General features: G+C 37.3%; 1 protein-coding gene across 2 annotated transcripts; it reads left to right on the top strand.

The window, feature by feature from the left end:
* The first annotated feature begins 923 nt into the window (after positions 1-923).
* Positions 924-22,102, top strand: il21r.1 (interleukin 21 receptor, tandem duplicate 1). 2 transcript variants are annotated; one of them, XM_023286207.3, is made up of 10 exons: positions 924-1,366; positions 2,812-3,042; positions 8,907-9,023; positions 9,319-9,439; positions 10,152-10,336; positions 11,340-11,476; positions 11,595-11,781; positions 11,968-12,049; positions 15,112-15,205; positions 20,176-22,102. In XM_023286207.3, the coding sequence occupies exons 3-10, from the start codon at positions 8,963-8,965 to the stop codon at positions 20,932-20,934; spliced, it is 1,626 nt and encodes a 541-aa protein (XP_023141975.1). In that variant the 5' UTR covers positions 924-1,366; positions 2,812-3,042; positions 8,907-8,962; the 3' UTR covers positions 20,935-22,102. The 2 variants fall into 2 exon arrangements, with proteins under 2 accessions (XP_023141975.1, XP_023141977.1); XM_023286209.3 differs by lacking the exons at positions 924-1,366; positions 2,812-3,042 and adding an exon at positions 5,767-8,526.
* The last annotated feature ends 1,269 nt before the right edge of the window (positions 22,103-23,371 follow it).

Genomic DNA, 23,371 nt, shown 5'->3' with positions numbered 1-23,371 from the left:
ATATTGAAATATGCCACTCTGTGTGAATGCTTTAAATACTTGTGGAAGTTTATTTTAATGTAAATTCCTGTCTAATTTTACATAAGTGTACATCTAAATGTATGACTTTTAATTTTAACAGAGTATTTCTACACTTTGGTATTTGTATTTTTACTTAACTGCAAGATCAAAACACCTTTTCAGCCTGTGAAAACAATACAAATATCACGTTGCTGCTTTTTCAGCTCTTACTCAGGCTTGTTGATGTGACAAGGGCACTTAATGTCTTCTAAGATTCTCCCATGTGTGTCTGATACATAGATGCAAACTTGTTGGCCTCACAATTATGAAGAGACATTTCAGAAAATGTGTCTGACAGCATGATCCTATCTTCCAAAATGTCTGCCAGTTTTACCGAGCCTCAGTTGATTCATAGCATTGTAGAGATGCCTTGTGTTGGAAAATAAATACAGTATTTTCTAATCCTCTAAAAAAATTTGCAGTGTTGCAGCAGCATGCATAAAAAATCTATCTAGATTTTAAAAAATCTAAATAAAAAATGATAAGAAATAGAATTAAATAAGATATAAACTTTGAACTTCATTGGTCAGAGGGGAGCCAGTGCACAGCATTATTGCAAGTGGCAAGATAAACTTTCTGCAGCAGACCTTACTGCAGCAGAGTTGCAAAGGCCTCCAACTAAATACTTTAAAATACTTACTCCCCTGTCTTAATAATGGATAGAATTTAATAAAGTAACACATGTTGTGTTTATATTTTTGTTCTGTAGTCTTCAACAGATCAAATGACTTAAATTATTGCAGTATGTAGTTCTTTTCTACAGCATTTTTTTCAGTGCCTGCAGTGACACAGTTACACCACAAGTCGGCACTGTGGTTTTATGTCGTCTGTAAATATAAACACGGACTAAACACACACGAAGAAGTCCGCACTGATAACTGTAGCTGCTGAAATTCACTTTTTTTGAACGCTTGATAAAAAAATTTACCAAATTGTCGAACTAGACATGTATATTCTTCCTGTACAGATATCTCGTTTGTTGTGAAAAAGGCGCTAACAGCTACAGCTAACGACGGAATCTAGACGCTAACGGGTTTTTGAGCTCGCTAACGGTCTTTTAAAAACTAGCTGCCAGTTAGTTACAAGAGCTAGCGGTGAGGCTATTAGTTGAAAATCCAAAATACTGTTAAAATCCACTCAATGGGTGAGGTTAATTTTCACGAGTGTCAGCGGTTGGTGGCTTTAACAGACCAAGACTGGTTGAGACAAACTCAAACTGCGTTGGTGGTTTTGCTGTATGAAGGAGTCAACACTTTGTCCACGATGTGAAAACGAAACAAGCCGAACCTCACAGCGGATTTCCCCAGTAAGTACGAGCTGGGAGGATGCTTCTGTTCCCGTTACTAAAAGTAGGTCCGTGTGTGTCAGTAGTTATTGTGAATGCTGATAATCCCTCAGAGGAATGTTTTTCCCCTCACTGTCAATCATGTCAGACCTGAAAAGGGAGGTATTTTTCACAAAAACACTTATTTAAAGTTTTCATTCATTGTTTTTATTCCTACATGGTTACCAGATCTTTTATAGCATCGCTCATATAGCTCAAGGTCTCTCTGCAGGTTTGTAGTCTCACCATTTTAATTCCACTGCTTGCACAGGTGGAGGAAATGATCACATCCCTTACTTTATGTGAAAGTACCAAATATCACACCGTAAAAGCTCAGTTCCAAGTAAAATACCTACGTTATAAATGTCACTCTACGACAAAATATGCAAGTATGAGGGCCGAACAATTTGGATAAAATATTTGTAGGTGCAGTGGCAGATATGACCATTTGATTTACAATATAATGGTTTCAAGTGAAGCTTAAGTTCAGTATTCACCGTGTAGCAGATATTCACCGTGTAGCAGATTTAAAACATGTTGTGGAGCATTGCCACATGAGACATGGTCAAAAGCGTGATTGTAACATAAGGAGGACAGCATTAATTCCTGAAACTACAAATGCAACCGTTTAAACCCTGAGTCAGAAATGCTGCAAAGTCTGTATCCTAAATTGTAGCTTTTGTGATTTGTTAATTACACTACTTCAAACTGCAATTTAAAATCAACGATATGTTCAACCCTAGCAAGCATGATCATGACAATGTAGAAAAATTACTCCGTACAGAAAATGTCCCCTGTGACTGTTATTGGGTTATATATTATTTCTCATGCATTTATGTAAAAATAAGATTTTACTGTTGTAGTTGGCTGAAGTGGAGCTCATTTTAAAATATTTGGTGCCAAGCAGCAGCTAAAGATTGTTTTCATTCATTGTAAATCTGCTGATTATTTTCTCCATTAATCAACTGATTGTTCGTTTTACTACAATTGTGAAAATAGTGAGAAATGTGATATCAGGTTCTCTAAACAGCTGTCACAATGTGTTCTAACTTTCTGTCAGTTGACTGATAAACTGACAACGTTTCGTCAGGACTTGTATAATCTGTTAGTTTATAATTTAAAATAAAATCATATTTCATAAGCTCTTCATATGTTTTGTGTGCATTTTTTAAAAAAATTGTGAAAGATCAGAGGTGTCAGATAAATATTGCTAAGTAAAAAGTACAGTATGTGAATTGGCGAAATAAAATGTCAAGTAGAAGTACCATAAATTTGTATTTAAGCACTGCGCTTGGGTAAATGTAGTTAGGTACCTTCAACTGAAAAGAAAGGCTGATTCCCTGGTATCAGTCTGAACCCACTCACCTCACATAAAGACGTGGTTCTCTGTTGTTTGTCCATCATTTTCTCTTTCTGTCATGAAACAGCGCCACCTTCACCAGTCTCTACAGACTTCAATGATGGCATTTCTGCAGCATCATCCATTTGTGTGGCACTTCAGCCTAACAGATCTCCCATCCTCCATGAACACTACAGACTCCTATATCGGAAATGCCATCAGTCCAGTGTTAAAACAGCAACAGCCTGCAATCATCCTCATCAAGTGGAAATATTTATGAGTATTGGAGGATGTCATGGACTGAATCTCCTGAACAGAGGTAGGTTATTTTAACTCTGTGTCTAATATTCCAATTGATTTTAATTCAACATTTCTTAATTTCTTGGTATCACAATTTCATATTGTTGTGCTTCAATATAGGTTTTTCTCATTTTTAATCTGCACTTGACCACAAAGGGATCAAATGTTGAAAAATGTTCAATTGTGTTGCATGATTGCATTACATGACACTCAGGTAACTCTACCTGTTTTTTACCAAAAAATACCAGAGTTAAGAATGGCAGAACAGTGGGGCATATCGTCAGCAATAAAATAACTTGAACAAGTAAAACTGTATCTCTTATCAAAGAATATATTCTGATCTTTTAATCGATAAATGGAATAATGTAGATTATCTTGCAACAACAGCTGATGACTACGTCTGGGATATATTAAACGGTTAGTGTATGTCAGTTCACTACAAAACAGCAACAGAAAATATCAGGTGTGAAGTCCTGAGCCACTCTGACAGGGCCCAAGTGATGTGGCCCACCAGGTCAAAGCATTTCTAAAACAGGATAAAAGGTGGTTACTTCCAGGCAGTAGTGGTGATTTCCTACCAGTAGTTTTTAGAGGGTAGAAATCACTGACAGCAGGGTATTGTGGGATGTGCTGGAATAAGTCTGTTTTGCAGTGACTCCAATTCACAACTCACAACTGAACCTCTAGTACATTTTGCTCCTGGCATATGTTCACTCAGTGTGGGCTCATTTCTCACTGCAATAGAAAGTTGTGCAGCACAACCATAAGTAGTAGTAGCATGGAAGTTATAACATATGCCATAAAAACAGAAAAACTAAAGAAGTCTTTGATTCAACTGGATTCAAGTTGTCAATAATTGCTACACTGTGTCTCATTTTTGAATTATGCCGCATTTCTTTTATTCATCAATTATGTTTAACTAGCCGCTCTAGTCCTCTCAACTTGGCCTTTTGGTAGCACAGCTCTCCTAAAAAGTCCCTGATATTTTTGTGAAGTGACTGTTGGTCGCAGGCAACAGTCACTTCACAATTGGTTTGTGCTGTGAAGCGCAGACTTTTTTTTTTGCTTTTTCTGGTGCAAATGTTTTATTTTTGATGAGGGAATGTGTAGAATAAAGGGATTTTGATAAAATATCACAAAGTTTTTTTGTCACACATGGAACATTTGAAAGTTGAAAATCTCAGTTCTTTCTGTTTTCACAGTTTCTTGCTCTGCTAAAAAGATGTAATTTCGATGTTTTCTTTTTTACCTGCAAGGACATTCAGAAGTCTTGCAGAGGGAATGTCAAGTAGTTTTTGGCTGCACTGAAAGGACCAGCAACATGTTAGACAGGGGTGATCATAATGATTTAACTCAGCAGTGTACATTTTAATATTATACATTTGCTCTTGCTGTGAAAATAAGCAGAAGAGTGTATTAAATTACCAGAATGATTAGCATTAAGCTTCAAAATGACCTGAGAAATACTGTTGCACCTTTTAAAATATACTACACAAATGGTCTTAAAACTCAGGTACTGTTTTCCAAGGGTGATTTGATGCATTTTAAAACTGGAGAACTGAGTTTGGAGAATAAGTGAAACCAAACAAAGCGGTAGCCCAGTAATGAATGCTTCAAAAATGTTAAATTCACAGAATTACAAAAGAGAATGCAATAACAAAGACCTCGTCAATGAAGACAACAAAAAGGCAGCAATCAGTTTTATCATTTAGCAGAGTCCAACAAAACTGAGAATTTAAATGACAAAACATCTTAGGCAGTCTGTTATTTCGTCGTATCTTCTCTATTCTTCACAGCAATTCAGACTTTCACAGCTAGATGGAAGGACTTTTGGCAGCATAACTTGGTCATTTCTGCAGTGACCTGAATGTGAGCTTTGGGTTTTTAACTTCAAGTACCATAGCCATGCAGAAAATATGACATTATCCAACATGGAAAAATGACTGCCTCCATTTCTCACCTCATTTTCTCTCCTTCTCTATTACTAATCTTTCATTGGTTAAACAAGCTTGTGTATCCCTTTACATATCTGCCTTTGCATGACTTCATACTGATTATGACCAAAAGTTTTACTGCAAATTCTCACAGACATGTTGAGTAAACAGAAACAGACTTTTTCAGTCATTTCTACTTGTAAAATGAGAAAAAATGAAAGCTCAGCAGGTAAAACCTCATACACAGTGACATCCAGTGGTTGTGATGTGTTTGTACAAGACACAGCAACTGTGTTTAGGCTGTTTGCTTGAAGAGGTTCCAACTGCAGCAGCTCAGACCTCCGCCCTCTGGCCCTTATAATGCAGGTGCTGTTGCTGCCTGCTGGTCAGAAGATGCATTTCATACTCTTTCTTTCAAATGTCACAAAATATGTTGATACTGTTTTTGCAAATCTAATTATAATAATATTAAGACAACATCTACTAAACATATATATTACAGGTGAAGAAATACCAGGAGGACAAGGGTTTTGTGTTAAACTGAGATCATAATTGTTGCTACTTGATCTGCGAAATAGAACTGACAGAAGAAAAAAGTAACATTACTGACATTATAGAGGGAATGTGAGTAAAACACAAGTAAAACTATTCTGAAAATGATGTATTTTTTTGATGCGATCTCTGGAGAATATGATCTCTGTTGCACCGCCGTGCTTTTATAATAGTTTGTTGTGATGCATTTTACCTGAATCAAAAAATTGCAAATCCTGTTATTTGGATGTTGTACTTGGCATACTGCAATTTTTGCAATATTTGAATTAGTTCTGGAGCTCTACACCAAATCTTAAATTGAATTTATGGATTACCAGCTTTATGCATGTATATTTTACTCATGGTGCTTTTCAGACTTTGATACAAGTCATAGTCAGATCTGTTGTACTGCTTTTCTTTAACCCTTTAAATCCCATGTTGGCGGCGCTGCTCCCATTTTACAAGTATTATAAAATTACAGTTTTTGCAAATATTTATTATGGTTCATATTTTACATTTTTGTTGTCTAATATTTTGTTTATATTCAACTCCAGTTCCAAATTTAGTAAAATCCTGAAAAAGCCAAGTCAGTTTTTTGTTTTTCTCCACTTTATTGTTACATTGTCTAAACACTTAGTTTATGTCAGATATTGCCATATATTGAAAGTTTAGGTTGTTCTGAAGAAAGGGTAAAAGCAATCTCTCATAGTATGATTTCTGACTCTTTCACAGCCCAAATAAAAAAAAATCCAGGCGGCCTATATGGCCCTTGGGTGTTAAACAGTTACTGAAGGGTGAATCAGTCCACTGTTTACTCCATGCCTGGCTTGACACCTTCTCCTTTCTTTTATTTTAAATGTTTTGATGCCTCTATCTATAAATGATTTTGTTTCTTTTGTAGTCAACATTATTCATAGGCTATAATGGTGACCATGAGCTTATATTGTTATATTGAATATCACCTGCTTACGTGGTCCAGAGCACAGCAGGTGCTAAGCTGCTGACATTTGGCTTTGACTAATACTGATACAGTGACAATGAACTAGAGTTGTCTTCACACCTACATAGTGGTGTCACTCCCACACAGGCCCATCCATTACACAAAAAAAACATGTTTTTTTTGCAATAATATAGTTTAGATGAGAAATTATTTACACCTGGATTGTGATCCGTATGGTTCAACTCCTAGTGGAGAATGTAATCCAACACAAAATCATGCATAATGACATTCAGAGCTACTTTAATAAGTGAGTACTGAGGGGCTCTGCAGCAGGTTTGTGACTCATAAAGCTTCAGTCACGTTGCACCCTGCTGGAATCCACTGGAAACCCCTGATAAAGTGTTATTGCTAATGTATAATAAGGGTCTTTTGAAAGGTGTGAAAAAAACATCTCTGGTGCATAATTTAGAATCGTTTCAGTACTGAAACATGTATCGGTTGTGTTATTAGTAAATGTTAGAAATGATATGAGAAAAGAGGTGCTGTGCAGCAGTTAATGTATTTTGTGACCGTTAGTAACACACAAACTACTTGGGGAAGATTTTATTTTTAATGTGTAGCCTTCAGAACCCCAAGCAGTTTTCTGGGTGTTTTTTGCACCTGTCAAAATTTTGCTCACTGTCAACTATTTTTTCACTGCGATACAAAGTCCTACATCTTTGCAGAAACCGCACCACCATGGCTATATGTAAAGAGGGCTCAAACATGTCTTCTGTGCAGTACAACAAAGTCATAATGCCATAAATTGTTAAAAATGCACTATGAATGTCTAATTTTCAACATTCATCAAATAACCTACTATTGACAAATTTCCAATTCCCAAAAGTGTGATCAATACTGGAAAAAATGAGGGCTCCACCTGCTGTACATATTTAACTATTCACATTTTTGCTACCTTCAAACTATTTTCTTGAGTTATGATGCAATTATTTTGTTATTCAGTCCCTAATTTGTTTGCATCCATATCTCCTCTCTGCTCTGTGTAAACACAGACTCCAGTTCAGCTGAATATTCACAGAATTTTTGTCACGTGACTGTTGGTGGCAGCTGAGTTGGTCATGACTCACCAGTTGCAGCATGAAGTGTAGGATTGTTAGTTATTTTGTTTTTTGTTTTTTTAACAGTATGTGGTGCAGGCGGTTTATTTTGGCCAAATTTATAAATGAAGCATCACAATTTTAAGCTCAAAACTGATTAATATTCCAGTCACAAAGTAAAAAATTCAACCATGCTTTCTGTTTTAACAGTTTCTGGTCAAGATAATTTGTATGATTTTGATGATTATTTATTTATTTATTTATTTATTTATTTATTTATTTTAAGGAAAACGTGCCAAGCAAACCTGCTGGGAGGTTTTGGGGTTGAGAGAGTTAATTAGTGAGCACTGACAGGATTTGCATTAGAATTACAACTCGTATTACTTTAGACACATAACACTCAAAGCCCCTGATTAACTATTATTATACATGTGTGATGGGGGTCTTAAAAGGACATCTGTGATGCAGAATTGAGAGCTGTTTCAGTACTGAAACATTTATTGGTTGTGTTTTGATTAAATGTTCTAGTGATATAAGCTTATAGGTGCTTTGCCTTAATGCATTTTCTGACCGTCAGTAAAACACAAACCGTTTGCAAAGGATTTGGTTTCTGCTGCTTGACATACATCATCGCTGTTCCTCTCCCAAACTTCAAATTGATTAGGTTCTTTTAAAAAAATCTACTTTTGTCTTCCTTTTTGTTAGAATTAGGTGACACAAACATGACAATTATTTTGCCCCTGATAATTTCCTGTTGACTTTTTTTCACTCCGAGTATCTGTTGCATATTCATAACTGTAATGTGGATGTGGTGGGAAGGCACCACACCAACACCACTCAAATAGTCTGAAAACCACATCCTTAGTCACGCAACTGGTGATGACGCCTTCACTGTGACAGCCTCAGCGCTGTTCCACTCACTTTTCTCACACAGACATCAGTAGTTTAGTGACTCGGTTTGCTTGTTCACTGATTAAGTTGGAGTATTTTAAAATAAAAAGGTAAGATTGTTGACTTTTAATTAACAAGAACAGAAAATATTAATGAAGTGCTGCTTTTTAAAATGTTTTCTGGTTTCATATATATTCTATAATTCATTTAATCGCTTTTTAATTCTAGAAAATAAATGTTTGTGTTCTGTGAATATGAATGTATTTATAATTATATGTAACATAAATGTGTAACTGCTAGTTGATGCTAATAATGATGTTTACCGATGTTTAGGATTTTTTTTTTTTAATCCATTGTCTTATTTTTGTGACCAGCCTGTGGCGCGATTTAGCAACAAATTTCAGCAACAGAATTTATTTTTGCTATTTTAAACTTTTTTTTTTGTTACTTTTAGCCAAAACAAAGGTCTAACGGCTATCTCTATATTTAGTTTCAGCTGCTGTTTCCGCCTGTCTGCCCAGCGGCTGATAACAGTGGGTCGTCCCCATGGCTTTCAAACCTCTGTTCCTATTGTTGCTGTGGGGCCTCACTTGTTTTTTTCACAGCGGTAAGTTGGCTTACCCTATCAGTGTTTTTTTCTCTTTTTTTTTCTTCTAGTGATTTCTAAGAACCTGTCCCAAGTTTATTGTCTCCATTAACATGAGCCTACTGTACATTATTGTGTATTTGTCTTGATGTTGGATTTTCGGCTACATTTTCCTAGAAAATTAGCTTCCTGAATTGGCGGACATTGCTGTATTTAGTAAATCATTTAAAGGAGTAGAGATTTGTAGAGAACAAATGTTAAATTTAGTAAATACAGCTTCTACATCTGACGGCATTTTTCTTTTTTGCTTCTGCAGTTGCGTCTTTGTGCAATGTCACCTGCTCAACAGACTACGATACGTCAGTGAACTGTTCCTGTTCAGGCTTGATGCCGACGTATCCTGTCCTCCTTGAAATTAGTTGCAAGCGCAAGTTGATGTAAGTGACACTTAAGAAAGATGCTTTATGAAAATGTATAATACACAATTAGAATTACACCGCATGCTTGAATTTAGACGGTAGCCCGGGGATTAGCTGTTTTTGTTTCACTCTAAAGGGCTAACAATAAAAGAATGCTTTCAATCTTAATATTAGACACCAACCAACACCAAGGTACTATATGTACTTGTGGGTGACATTTTTACTCGTAAGTGCTCCCTGGTGGCTGCACTTTATCAAAACTCTCACAAAAACTAAGCATTGTTTACTCACAATGCCCAAGATGATACTTGAAAATATCTTGTTTTGTCCAAAACCCAAAGCTATTTGGCTTACTGTAATAGAGAAGGAAAGAAACAAAGAAATGTTCGCATTTAAGAAGCTGGAATTAGAGACTTCATTTTTTTTTCTTAAAAAGGGCTGCTCAAATGGATGAATTGATTATGAAAATACTTGGAGATTAATTTCATAATTGGCAATTAATTGATTCATTGTTGCACCTCTAGTGGGCTTTGGGAAATTATAATTTTTGAAAAGTACTAACAAGAAGCATTACTATGAGATGTCTGTTCTTTCCAGACAGGTAAACAACACAAGTCTTTGTTTGGTCTGTGTTGTTTCAGTTACATACATTGCTGCTTCAGGGCTATTCTCGAATTGTTGCTGTCTGACAGGTCATTACTGATTTTATCCCACAATTTTTCTGTTAAAGGGATGCAGTACTTGAGGTTAATGGCAGCTGTGTTATCAATCCGCCTTCCTCCTGGTGTGAAATGATACTGGATACACTTGATGACGTTACATCCATTGGTTCAATGTGCACTACGACAGTCGGTGAACAAAATAACCAAGTAATGACGAACAGTGAGTCATCCACCTGGGCACTGAGTGATGTGGGTAGGTTCAACTGATGGTAACTACTCAATTTGACATTTCAGTATTTGTCATTGCTGCTGAACACATAACACTAACCTTAAAAACCACGATCTCAGACAGTTAATAGGTCGCCCATGATGTTCAGTGATGTTTAGTGGCATTTTTAAGAGGAAGCATTTCAGACACTTCACATATTTTCTCCCTTGTTGATCATAACCAAACTAATCGTTGTCATACATGACAGAACATTAACCCTCTGGATGCCCAAACCATCAAAAACCATTCAAAAATTACTAAAGTGTCACCATTTATAAGAGCCAGGAACTGCAAAAACAGACATCGAACATTCTGTTTTAACTAATCAGGTGTATTGTGCACTTCTGTTAAGAAAATGAGTCAAATCAAAGCTTAGAATTGTGATGCATGTGATTTGTATAAGGAATTTCCTAAAAATGTACTGTTTGTCCATGTTTGTATGTGGCAAACATTTGACTATTCGGGTGAACTGCAGGCTTTATTTACAAAGACCAGAGAGGAGGCAAGAATCGGTAAAAATTCAAAATGAAAATAAATAGATCAGTAACAGCTGTGAGCAATTTGAACTTATTGATTCCACTTTTTTTATCTTTGATGAATTAAATAAATTCTACTTTCATTTTATGTATTTTTTTATGATTAATGACATTAAAACTTTGCGTAGCGTGATATTGCATCCAAAAATAAGCCCACAGTGAGTGAAAATGTAACAGGAGCAAAAAAACAAACACCCAGAAACTGCTTGGGGTTCAGAGGGTTCGGTCATTTACTATTTTGTTGGAAAGTTCAGAAAATCCAGTGATGACAAGAATCATACTAAAAACTTCCCCAACTCACCTGAATTGTCATTGGTTTGAAAACTTCCACCCACCTGCTTCAGCCTCTGAATGCTAAAAATAATATTCAGCTGCCATTTGTGGTATAGAGCGTTGCTGGCATGCACACATTTTCATTTTCATAATATCCCCCTGGGACTCTGTTTTCACAGTGAAACCTTCACCTCCTTTCAATGTTCAAGTGGCAAACATGGATGATTTCTACAACATCACTTGGGACAGCCACAAAAAAAACTTGTATGATCTTGCATACACGGTGCGCATAAGAGAAAGTAGAGACTTGTTAAAGGTAATAAATGGGCAAAAAGTTGACTTACGATTCTGTTGCAGAACATTACATTATTGTCAACATTTTCTGCTCGTAACTCCCATTCAGAGCTGTTGTGTTTTTTATTCCTTCCTAACAGGATCCAGTTCTTACCCTTCCAGTGAATGAGATGTACTTACCATTACAACACAAGCGACTGGAACCACATGTCAGCTATACCGTGGATGTTCAGGCCAGAGTGTATTCTACGGTCTATCGGGGTCCATGGAGTGAATTTAGTCCTTCTGCCGAATGGAGAACAACAGGAACTGCTGCAGAAGTTGAAGGTAGAAGAGCATTTTACCTTCCATGCTGGAACCTTGATATAATCACAGTCGTGGTTATCTTTATGTGTCTCTACACGTCACATCATACATGTGTTCTTCTGCATTGTTTTCTCACACATACAAACTTAAAATATAAGTTTGTTCATCATAATCTCTCTGTACATATTTGATGTGTTCCCTTTTCAGGAATTGCTCGCTCTTGGTGGTTTGTGTCGCTTCCCATCACTCTTCTCCTTTGCCTCCTATTGCTGGGTTATTTCCAAAAACCGTAAGTACTTTGAAACACTGGATTTTTTTGGGGTTTGAAATAAAATAAACTCAAATCGAGCCTGAGGACACGTTTCTTTTTGAGTTTACACACAACTCAACCTTCATTAATTGTACAAGAGAATCACTTAGAGAGGAAGCATATTAACACTTAAGGTCAGCAACACTTTGCCTTCCAGTAAATGATTAACAAAGCATCTCACTGCTTCAATCTACACTTTCCTGGCATCACCTCCCACATATAGAGAAACCACTGCAGCGCTGTATGTGCAGCAACTCATTGCACTGAAATGGCTAGCAGACATAGGAAGTCATGCAGAGCATCAGTGCTACAGAACTGAGAACACCTCGCCTATTAAGGGCACACAGTTACAAGAAACACACACAAGTACTTGTACTCAGTATTTTCATTTTTTCTGTTTTAGTTTGCATCCAGTTCAGATGCTGATATAATGATTCTTCTGTGGTATATGATATTTGCATCCGGGTTTGGTTCTATGCACAGTGCACATAAGCTCCTTGCATTGAATTATTGTATTACTAACAGCGTGTGCATATGCATTACATACATTTGTGTTGTAAGCTGAATAGGTTCACATAGCTAAAAGTAACATTCATGAAGGTTAAATTTTAGATGAAACTGGTTGAGAGAGGCATTGATTCACCTTTATGGTCATTTTGGAGTCTACAGTCTGTGGAGCTGTTGAACTGTATTGTGTTATGCAGAAAAGTGTTTTTGTGTTAAGCAAGGTTTAAGCAAGCACCAAAGAAAAATAACAAATACCAAATGACAACAATTAAGGAGAAACAGCAAATCAATTTTTGAACCAGTTTTGTTAAATGGGGGTTTATTACCAGAGGCATAGTAGACAGTTTGTTGATCAAATGGTAAGAAATAACAGGGAAACATATAGATTTCTTTCAAATAATATAACACAGACTCATTGCCTTTACTATACATGGAGTTGTCATGCTTACAGTTGTGTGTAGTCACCCCCTAAACGCGCATCTTGAGCCCGGAAAAACCCAGACAGAGGTGAAATATAAAAAGCACCTCTCAGTTCAACACCTCTCCAAAACAGTTTCAACAAAACTGAACAGTTTAACCTTCATGAGGATGGATTTATTGCAGCTCAGTTGAATACAATAAAATTGATTTTTTATTTTCCCAGTAGCTCAAGATATTTATTTATGTCTTCCCAGTGAATATAGTAAAAACAACACAATTATTGGCAATACAGCAATAAATATGCAGATGTTGGTGCTTTTTGTTCAGCATATTTGTTTTACATGGTTAAGAGCATCCTATAGTATGTTTTTGTAAAGGGTAACCTGGTGCATTGCTGCTTTTATTCATTCTGCTGCTCTCTTAATTCACATTTCCTGTTTCTCTCTATGCCTATCAAACAATGGCAGAAATTGTTTTTTTTTTTTTAACAGTATTTAAACATCCAGGGTGGATGTGCGCAACTAACTACTGTAATACTTCCTCTGACGTTTATTTATTTGGAGCAGCTCAATTTTTTTCATGGATTCACCCGAGGCTTCTCCTCCATAGGTTCCACTATGTTCTTAGCTGCTGTAGTCTTTTTGGTTACTATGGTTGCACCCCTCTTAAGCGAGTTGATGTACAGACAGATTTATTTAGCACTGGCAGACTTCATCAGCATTGTGTGAACTTGTTTGGCTTGAATGCAACTGATGCACACTTATATAGGAAAGTCACAGGGTTTGCTTGATGAGATTTTTGGTTACTAGAAGTGTTAGACATATATACAACCATACCAGACTAAGCTGTTTTAAAGAGCCCATTGTTATAGGTGTTGAATTTTATTTTGGGGGTTTCCTAGAATATGTTTACATGCTTTGATGTTCAAAAAACACACTGTTGGTGTACATTGGTGCAGGACATCTTTTCACCCTTCTGTCTCAAACACTCTGTTATAGCTCCTGTCTCTTTAAGCCCCTCTGATTGATCATCTGGTCCAATGAGAGATGCTATACTGCAACCCCACATCAATAAGTACATAGATGTAGTTGTGATGAGGAAATAATGGCAGAATAAGAGGAAGCTGCTTATTCTTTGAGAGTCAAACTAGCGCTATGCAAATATGTTACATGATGAGGTAGATGAGTAACAACAGAAAAGCTTGGACTTCAAAGGTGCAGTGTTTAAAGTCAGGGCTAGTATCTCTCTTCTGTCTGGACTTATAGCTTTGTGATTTGGCAGCCGTTTCAAAAAACAAAAGACAGAAAATGAAAGAGAAAACCCAAAAAAGCAAAATTTTGGCTCTTTAACACAAAGATACTCTATGTGTAGCTGACAGTTTTTTTTTTATTTCTTCAAAATCCTCAAAAATTTTCATAAGGCTGCTGACTGGCATCCTTACATTTGTCATCAACATTGTTTGTGACTGCTTTAGTTTTAGCTAGGTGTGTCTAATTAACTGGAAACTGAGTGTGTCTGTCTGACCTATTCAGCGTCTCAAATAGCACACCTTTGCCATATTGTTGGCCTGAGTTGTGTGGCAGTATTTTGTTTTTGAATTCTGTTACTTTAATGTTAATGATACAATTTGTTATATGAGCCAACACACCAAACTACTGTGTCTTGTTAGAGATTCCGTCAGCAGTGTAAAACATTGAATCCTGGTAAATTGTTAAGTTGTAACGATGAACTAAAAGTGACATTTACTTTAGATGAGAATGTTCAGAATACAGTGTGTGATGGCTTCTGTAAAACAGCTTTAGTTCACATTCTGTCACTCTATGAGGCATCCTTCATCTTAGCGCACTGAAAGGTTGAGCGTGGGTTCATTTATTATCATAGATCTGACTTTGACTCATGAGCTCAGCTTAGTACTGTTTGTACTTTGTGCTATCAGCATTACTGGATATGATTTAGAAAGCTGTTGCGTCTTGGTCAAAATGTCACCTTTGCACAGCTCACATACCGAAAATGAAATCTCCTCCATCTTAAAGTGACACTGCACTGTCATATGAATGTCCCTTTTCATTCTCCGTCTCTTTTGTTGTTCTAAAATCATTTCACATTTGTTTCAGGTGTTGGCAAAAAAAGCTTGAGCTGATTACCTATGTCCCCAAGCCCAATGAGTTTTTCAAGCCCCTGTACCACAACTATGATGGAAACTTCAAGGTAAGAGAAAACAAAACGCATTTGGCTCATTTCACTGTGTGTAGTTTCCAGTTCAGCCCAGCAGGTGCTGCCCTAGAGGGGACTTTCAGCACATCTGGACCCTGTCTGCTGGGACTTTCCCTTCACTTCACATTTAAGGGCTTCCATGATGTGAATGAGTCATTGTGTAGGGGCTTCAAGAGGCTTTTCATTTATCTGTCTGACATGCTGTGGGTAGATATTTGTATATGACAGTCAGACCTGTTCCACCCCAGTGGAAAATACCCCCGGTGTCTGTATTTCAGACCTTTGATTTGCCATTGTGTCATTCTAAAAACAGCCTGTTTTTCACCTGATGGGGACACAGAGGCAAAACTTTGTGGTTAGCATTTTTTTCTGTTTTACTAATGTTTTACGATTATCTTCTTTCTGCATCTACCATTACCTTTTGTATTTTCCCCATATGTAAATTATTCTCTCTGTATCTGTTTAATCTTCATGTTTGCTTTTTTTTTTTTTTAATCTCAAAGCAGATTGAATGCAGACTGTATATCTAAATGTCTGTGTAGGCTTCAAAGTAATCAATTTACATTTAAGTACATCTGCTTAGTATGACATTACTGCAAAGAAAGGCATGAGGATTTTGACATATATATTGCTGTGTATTATTACAATTTGACTGAGATTCTGGACATTGTCTGGTGTCACTGATTCTAATGTTGCAGTTCTTTTTTTAAAATTTATCTTTTGTGCGCCAAATGCTTTACAGGTATACAGTTTTCTAAATTTACTGAACACTTTAAGCAAAGTGACAGTACAAACACCTTCATGTGTCTTACTCGTGATTCTCATTTTGTGAAGATATTCTGTCAAAATTTCTGTGATATGATTCTGTCATAGTTATAATTATACCTTAGACAGTAAACCAGCACAAAAATCTCAATTCATGTTTTAGACCTGTTTGCAGTTACAAATATTGTTCAGCAGAGTGCGCTGCTGCATCAAATATCTGAGACAAAACACTAAGAGAAAGGAACCACTACAGAGAAAATGAAACAAAAGAGTTGACCAGGGTGCTTCAGATGTTATAAGGCAGGCAACAACAAAAAGATGTGCAAAGAAGCAAGACAGAAAATATACTAAAGACCTATAAAATCAATGTGTTAAGCTAAATAAAATAAAATAAAATAAAATATAAATAAAAAACTGAAAACAGGATATCAACTTGTAAGATCACTGTCTTGATCATAATAAATGTAAAATACAACCGTAAGAGCAACAGAACACTGTTGAAAACATGCATTTCTTGAGATTTTTCTAAAACTTTCAGTGAAGTGGAAACATTTGATTGAACGAAGGCAGCTTTGATAGTTAATAATTATTTCATCAGTTGTTTTCACCATGACTGTTGCATTTACCCTTATACTGTCTTATGAAACTCTTCCCATGTGCGGCAGGCTGATTTTGTTCCCGGTGTTTAGTATTAAATACTTTAAAGTATTGATTTGCCACCAGCCCTTCATCATAAACAGTAGTATCTCATGAATGAAGGAGCAGCACCATACTGTACTCATTTGAATGATGATCGCAACACCTTATATTGCATCATCAGTGCTACTGGGTCATAGTGTGAGACTGAAACAAAACATGTCTGAAGTGTGAAATTCTCAAAAAAGAGCTCATCATTTGTGTATGACAGGTTAAGGATTTGAATTGCTTTCAGAATGTCCTACTTTGACTGCACCGTCTCTCACCCCTGTGATGCAAACTGCTTGCACTGTAGAGATAGTTCAGTGGTGCTGATGAGCTTTGTGCTTCAGGATGTGGTGGCATTTGCACCAAGGAACTGATTCATGCTTATCTGGGCATCAGCTTGCTGCACAGAGGCTATAGGTGACTGCAAAAGTAGCTGTAAAGCTCTGATAAAATTGTGGGAGAGTAATATAGTGGAAGAAGTATTCAGATCCTTTACTTGGGTAAAATTACAAATACAGCAATGTAAAAATAATCCATTACAAGTACAATTCCTGCATGACAAAATCTACGTAAGTAAAAGTACATCAATGTTAGCAGCATAAATGTAGTTACTGTTATCTAAAAAAAGTAGTCATTGCATGTTTTTTTCACATTGTGCTACCATTTTGTATCTTTATTGGGAAAATTAATCAAATCAGTATAATGTCTGTCTTCCGTCAGGTTTGCCATTTTAACATGTATGGTCATTTGCAATAGCAGCTAAATGTTTAAATCCTGCTGAACGTTGTGAAATATGTTTAGGTACTTGCCCAAGTGTCTCAACCACAGTTCAAACACGCAGAGTTGGTGGGGGGAAAAAAGTTTCGACAAAGACAAGGCTCTTTGCTTTAATATGAAAGACTTTGTGCACTTTTTACTTCAAAGTCAAAGTGAACTTGATTGTCAGTATCTCTACATGTGTATATGCATATACTCACATATAAGATAGAACAGGATGCAATATATAAATACAGTGCAAATAAGTACAGGTGGGGAAATGTGTTACAGTCCAATGGAGGCAGAGGGGAGTGTTTAGCATCCTGATGGTCTGGTAGAAGAAGCTGTCTATGACAATGTCCATGAGTGTTGAGAGTGGGGCACCAAAGTGAAGTTAGGAAGTAGAGGTGCTGCTTGACCAGTGACGTGCTGTTTGTCCAGGTCCTCTGCGATACTCGCCCCCAAAAACCTGCTCACCTGCTCCACAGCAGCAAAGTTGATGGTCAGAAAGAGGGTTTGTTGGATGTGAGCTCTCCTGAAGTCAGTAACAATCTAATTTGTTTTCTTCACAATTAGGAAGAGATTGTGATTCTTAAGCCACATGACCAGCTGGTTCACTTCTTTCCCATAGTTTATTGTTGCCGGTGAGACTCACTACAGTTGTGTCAATCGTAATGATGTGGGTTGGAGCTGTAATTGGGCTTAAAGTCATGTGTTAGTAGAGTGAAGAGCAGGGGACAGAGTACGCATCCTTTGGGGGCCCTCATACTCGGTGAAATGGTGATTGAAATGTTATTTTCAGCCCATACAACTTGTGGTCTCTCAGTCAGGAAATCAAGCAACCGGTTACATCGAGAGAGGCTGAGGCCCACGTGTCATCGTCTCACCAAGCTTGCTCACATATGAGTTGTTTGTGTCCAGATGGGTGAAGGCTGGATGGAGAGCAGAGGAGATAGTATCCTCCGTGACATGTTAGCTCAGTTAGAGGGAGGATGGATTTGAAGTGCTTCATGATTAGCCTTTTCAAGCACTTCATGATGGTAGAGGTCAGTGATTCCCAAACATTGAAGCTGGAGAGAGATGACTTTGTTGACACAATTATGGTGGCTCTTTATTTAAAGACATGGGAACAATAGTCTGAATCAGGGATGTGTTAAAGACATTTTAAAATATTCAAAAATAATGTAATTATTGACCTCATACCACAGTATCTATAGGTACTATTTTAAAAAATAAAATAAAGAAAGATAGAAACAGTGAAAACATTGCAGTCTATGTCCAGAGTAATGAAAGAAAACTGAAATCTCTTTATCTCAGCAAACACAAAAAAAACACACAAAGGCAGAAGCAGTGTGAAAGCCTCCTTTTATGTTAAACATTATTTGCTTTCTTCTTATCAAGACAACTTTTGTGTCGTGCATGCTAGCTTTGAAGCTAGAACCTGAAGATATTATTGCATTTGCCTAGTTAGACCTGCCGTGCCTTAGTGCTTGTCTAAGTTGCTGCCCCTAGATTTTATTTACTGTCTGGATATGACTGTGATTTCTCGCTGAAGCTATTTCAACACTAATGTATTTTTAGTAACGTTAATGTTTAAAAACTGAAACGGTCTTTGTCCAGACAAGCGTTTTAGCTCCATTTCAGAAACAATCCCTGTTCATACTAACACAAAAATTGCGATAATAATCTTTATGAAGCCTAAGTTACAAAGTGCTTTACATGACCACAATTCATAGCAGATAAAACTATGATTGTGTTTATATAAAATTAATACAGTGTTGGGAAAGGTAAAAGCATTTCTTTAAAGAAATAAAAGACAATTTAAAGGAAATCAACACTCAAAATGAGGAAACAAACCATTTAGAAGAGGTCACTGACTCAGTCGACATGATTTTGTCAGGCACATTGTTGCGAACTGCAAACTCACAAAAGACTTCTGTCCAAGGATCTTACAGTGCATCCTGGTTCATAGTACTGTCACATGACCACTTACCAGACACTGAGCATGTACATGCCGGTATACACATGAAACCGAGGTTCGGCTGATTAATTCTGCCTGACAGAAGTCGTGGTACAATAAAATTCTGAATTTAACTGCACAACAAGGTCAGCAATATTGAAATAACTGCTGGTATTCAATGTTGATGTCTTTATTTTTTTTTTGGTCCAGAAGAGGGTCAAATGCTGTTGAATCAGGGAAGGACACAAAATAACTGATAATAACCAATTAGGAAACATGTGCCTGTGTCTTCTGCCTGCTGTGACTAAAATGCAACCCCAGTGTTAAACTAAAACAGAGTGCTAAAAGATTGGAGATATATGGACAGTAGAAGACATGCGTTTTAAAATATAAATCTGTTAATGTGAACACTGGAGCTTCGTATTTATGGCCAAAATGACATTTAATTTGACTATGCACAGAGAAGCCTCTAGTCTCCGTGTTCAGTTTTTGCAGTGCATCAGCTCACACAGCTGTAGGACCAAAAATTACTGTAGGAAAAAAAAGAAAGAAATAAGATGTTCTAATATCAGATTTAGCGTGGTTTACATGTGGATCTTATCAGTCATTCTGTCATTATCATAGTCAGTTATGTTAAAGCCACAATCATGATTGAGATTAATATTCAATTGATTGTGCATCATATTGGGGATGTAGCTTAACTCTTTGCACAACAGATTCTTCCTGAAATCTCCAGTTTTGTGCTACAAGTTATTCAAACCTGCACTCAAGTTAATGTCTTCCATTTGCTTTGTTGTAGGAGTGGGTGAAGCCTGTCTTCAGCGAGTACGATTACCTAATGATCAGCTCCAACGCTCAGGTGATCAGCGAGACCCAGCATGACGTCCTTCAGTGGAACAACAAGAAGCAAAGCTACACTGAGGACAGCGAGACGAAACAAGTCGGAGGCTCTTTTGTCAATATGCTGCAGCCTCCCAGCAACCCGCTGCTGCACCTCCAGGATGGCGGCAGTTCGCAGGGTACCAGCCACTCCACGGGCCACATCTCTATCCATACTGTCACCCTCTCCGGAGAAGAGTTTGAGGAGGAGGTCTCATCACAGAGCTCCATGAACACCCTCAGAAGTTACCAAGATGGAGAAAGCTTCGGTTCATTTGAGGAAGACAACAGAGAGAATGCTGGTTATGATTCGGATGAACCTCAAATGAACGGGATGGCTCGACAACATGATATAATCAGTGACCTGTTGGTGGAAAATATAAACTTTGAGCAACATGCCCAGTTTAATGAACCAGAGAGGGTATCGCTGGACTCGTTTGTGTCGAACGAGCAGTCAGAAGACGGCTACCCTCACGTAGACTTGGACACCATTGACAGTGGTTTTGGAGAGTGCAGCAGCCCCGGCGCCTCAGACTCAAACACAGCAGAGCACAAGGACTCTGATTTATTCCAGGAGCACAAAAATTCAAATTCAAACTATGTCAAGCAGTGGATGATATGTAGCACAATTCAGGAAGACTCCGGCAACTTGGAGAATGAAGCCCATGAAATCCAGTGATCATAGTTTCTGATTTACTGCTACAGTTTGGTTTGTTGTGCTGTGAGAGGTGTATTTAAAACATGGACATAATAGTTAACATTTTTACAACAGATACTTTAATGAAAGTAGATTCTAAGTGTCCTGGCAGTGTGTATTCCAGTGTATTTGGCCAGTCTTGTATATAATCTAGTTCCTATTTTTACACATTTTTATGATGACTTGAACTTTTAAGAGACAACAGAGAGAAAGGAATATCATGTGTGAAGACTGGACTCTGACAGCACAAAAATCATACATTTTCCTTAACAGACTCCACAGAAATGCAACCCCAGATGAAAATGTTGCATATTGCTTTAATGTCTACAGCTTCGTTTTGTCACTGTATGTACACATTCAAATTCTCGTGGTCTTGCATGCTTTAATGGTTTGAACTGTAGCACGAGCATGCATGCTGCCTTATCAAGATGTCTGATAATGTCTGTTTTCCTTGCACATGCATTTCACCAGTAACCACTGTTACCAGTTTTTGTGCAGTGTCAGTAAAAAGTGCAAACTGTTCTAATCTGTTAATGTGAGGTGATTATTTCACTGGCCTTGACCAGATTCATCAGAAGGAACTTGAGAAACCCACCAACTTTGACAACCTATGCTGTGGCTTTAAGTTATATACAGGCTGTCGCTGTCTGTTTTTCATCAGATAGAAATGTTTTACATGTATTTTACTCTTGCTGATGTACGTACACAGCTGAAGAAAACTTGTCTGTGCAGTCATTTTAGTTTACTGTTTTAGTGGGAAAGATAGAACCTAAAAACACACACATTGTCAGAACTAATGTCAGAGTGTCTGAGGGTGGATTTTTCCCCTTGAAATGCCTCCTAATGACAGCTGTTGTGGGAGGGGAGTGTTTGAGATATATACTTTCCAAGCCCAGTCCAGAATTTCCGTTCCAGCTAATATGCACAGTGTTGTGCATCCTGTATGTACAACAAAACAGCTGAACATCAACATTGCAGTCCTACAACATTCTGGCTTAATATTTTTAATCATAAAGTAAAATCTATATCTGCATGGAGTCCCATTTGTAAGTACAGTGACTTGTGTTTTTTTTGCCTCTGTACTGTGTTACATTGGACTGGAATCAAACAACGATCATGATAAACTGCGGAGTTTGAGTGTTCAGACTGATTCCTGTCTTTTGTTCTGATTTTTTGTGGTTTGTCAGCATGTTTTTCCTCCAAGCCAACCAGAGCAAACAAAGCAAACCGTTTTAGGCTGACTAAGAGATGGAGTGTTAATGTAGCCTCACTATCTGGTGTCCGCCAGCTTAATCTTTTCCAAGGTCCTGGCTTCAGATTTTGTAAATATGTAGCAAATGAATGTGAAAACAACCTTATGGTGTCAAATACACATACACATGCATGGATACTGCACAATGACTGTTTAGCGTCCAAGTCAAGGAACAGTTAAGAAACAAATAGGCACATGAGCAGAGGGGGACTGTGATAAGTAGACTTATGCACTGAATGAAATAAATGGTCAAATGCAGTGTCAACTTTAAGTTCTTAAGGCCATTGAAGACCTCTATTTAATTTAAGATGCACTTAAATGTTAAAATAATCATTTAAAAAAATTATTACCTTACAGGAGTTGCATTATTTCTGAGTTGAAACATTGAGTGTTTTCTCTTCTTGATAATCAAACATTTTAGAAAAACTACACTGAAAATACAGGTTCCAAAGTAGAAACTGCCACAAAGTTTGAAAACCTGCGATCACTGAAACTAAACTGAGTCCACTTATAATTTCCAACCAGCCTAACTGCATGAATAAAGCTCTAAAATGGGTGGACAGCAGAACTGTCTCAGTTTTGGACCTATGGGTTGTCAATCTGCATGTCTGCATCATGGTTCCATGTGGAAGAAAATTGCCAGAAGAACTCAAAAATTGGAAAGGATATGGATAAAGGGAGATCTGTGAACAACTCAAAGAAGTAGAAAAAGAGTGGCAGCAGTAATCAGGAGGTATAAAAGGAGCCATAGTACCACTAATCAGAGCTGCGGTGGTCATTCTACTCAAATGATGTCATGGACAGTGTGCTACTGTCAGACTTCAGACTTGGCACAGGTGTTACTGATGGAAATCCAATTTCTGAGACAGCATGAAGGCCATTTCATAACATCAATCTCTACAGACAAAAGACAAAAAGAAAGGGTCTTGCTTATTCTCTGGCACAAAACAGCAAGATGAAACTTTATATTTGGATGATGTTCATTTTGTTAATTATCATAGGATAACGTTATTTTTTATACCGACAAATCAAAGATGGTTTTTATTTTAGCTGACATGTTGCAACTGCAGTCTTCTTCACAGCGTCTCCGACGTGTGCTGACGTGCCCTTTTTTATCATGTGACCGGTCTGTCAGAATCTGTCAGAATCTGTCAGACCGGCCACTCC

Source organism: Amphiprion ocellaris, chromosome 9, assembly GCF_022539595.1.
Source record: "Amphiprion ocellaris isolate individual 3 ecotype Okinawa chromosome 9, ASM2253959v1, whole genome shotgun sequence".
Classification (NCBI taxonomy): Eukaryota; Metazoa; Chordata; class Actinopteri; family Pomacentridae; genus Amphiprion; species Amphiprion ocellaris.
The sequence above is the reverse complement of the archived record's forward strand: the minus strand, read 5'-3'. Positions and strand labels throughout refer to the sequence as shown.

Bases quoted from the DNA above. Each gene is read 5' to 3' on its own strand.
- il21r.1 (XM_023286207.3), top strand. From the start codon at position 8,963: ATGGCTTTCAAACCTCTGTTCCTATTGTTGCTGTGGGGCCTCACTTGT. The intron at 10,337-11,339 runs GTAGGTTCAACT...CTGTTTTCACAG, and splicing joins CTGGGCACTGAGTGATGTGG to TGAAACCTTCACCTCCTTTC. The intron at 15,206-20,175 runs GTAAGAGAAAAC...GCTTTGTTGTAG, and splicing joins ACTATGATGGAAACTTCAAG to GAGTGGGTGAAGCCTGTCTT.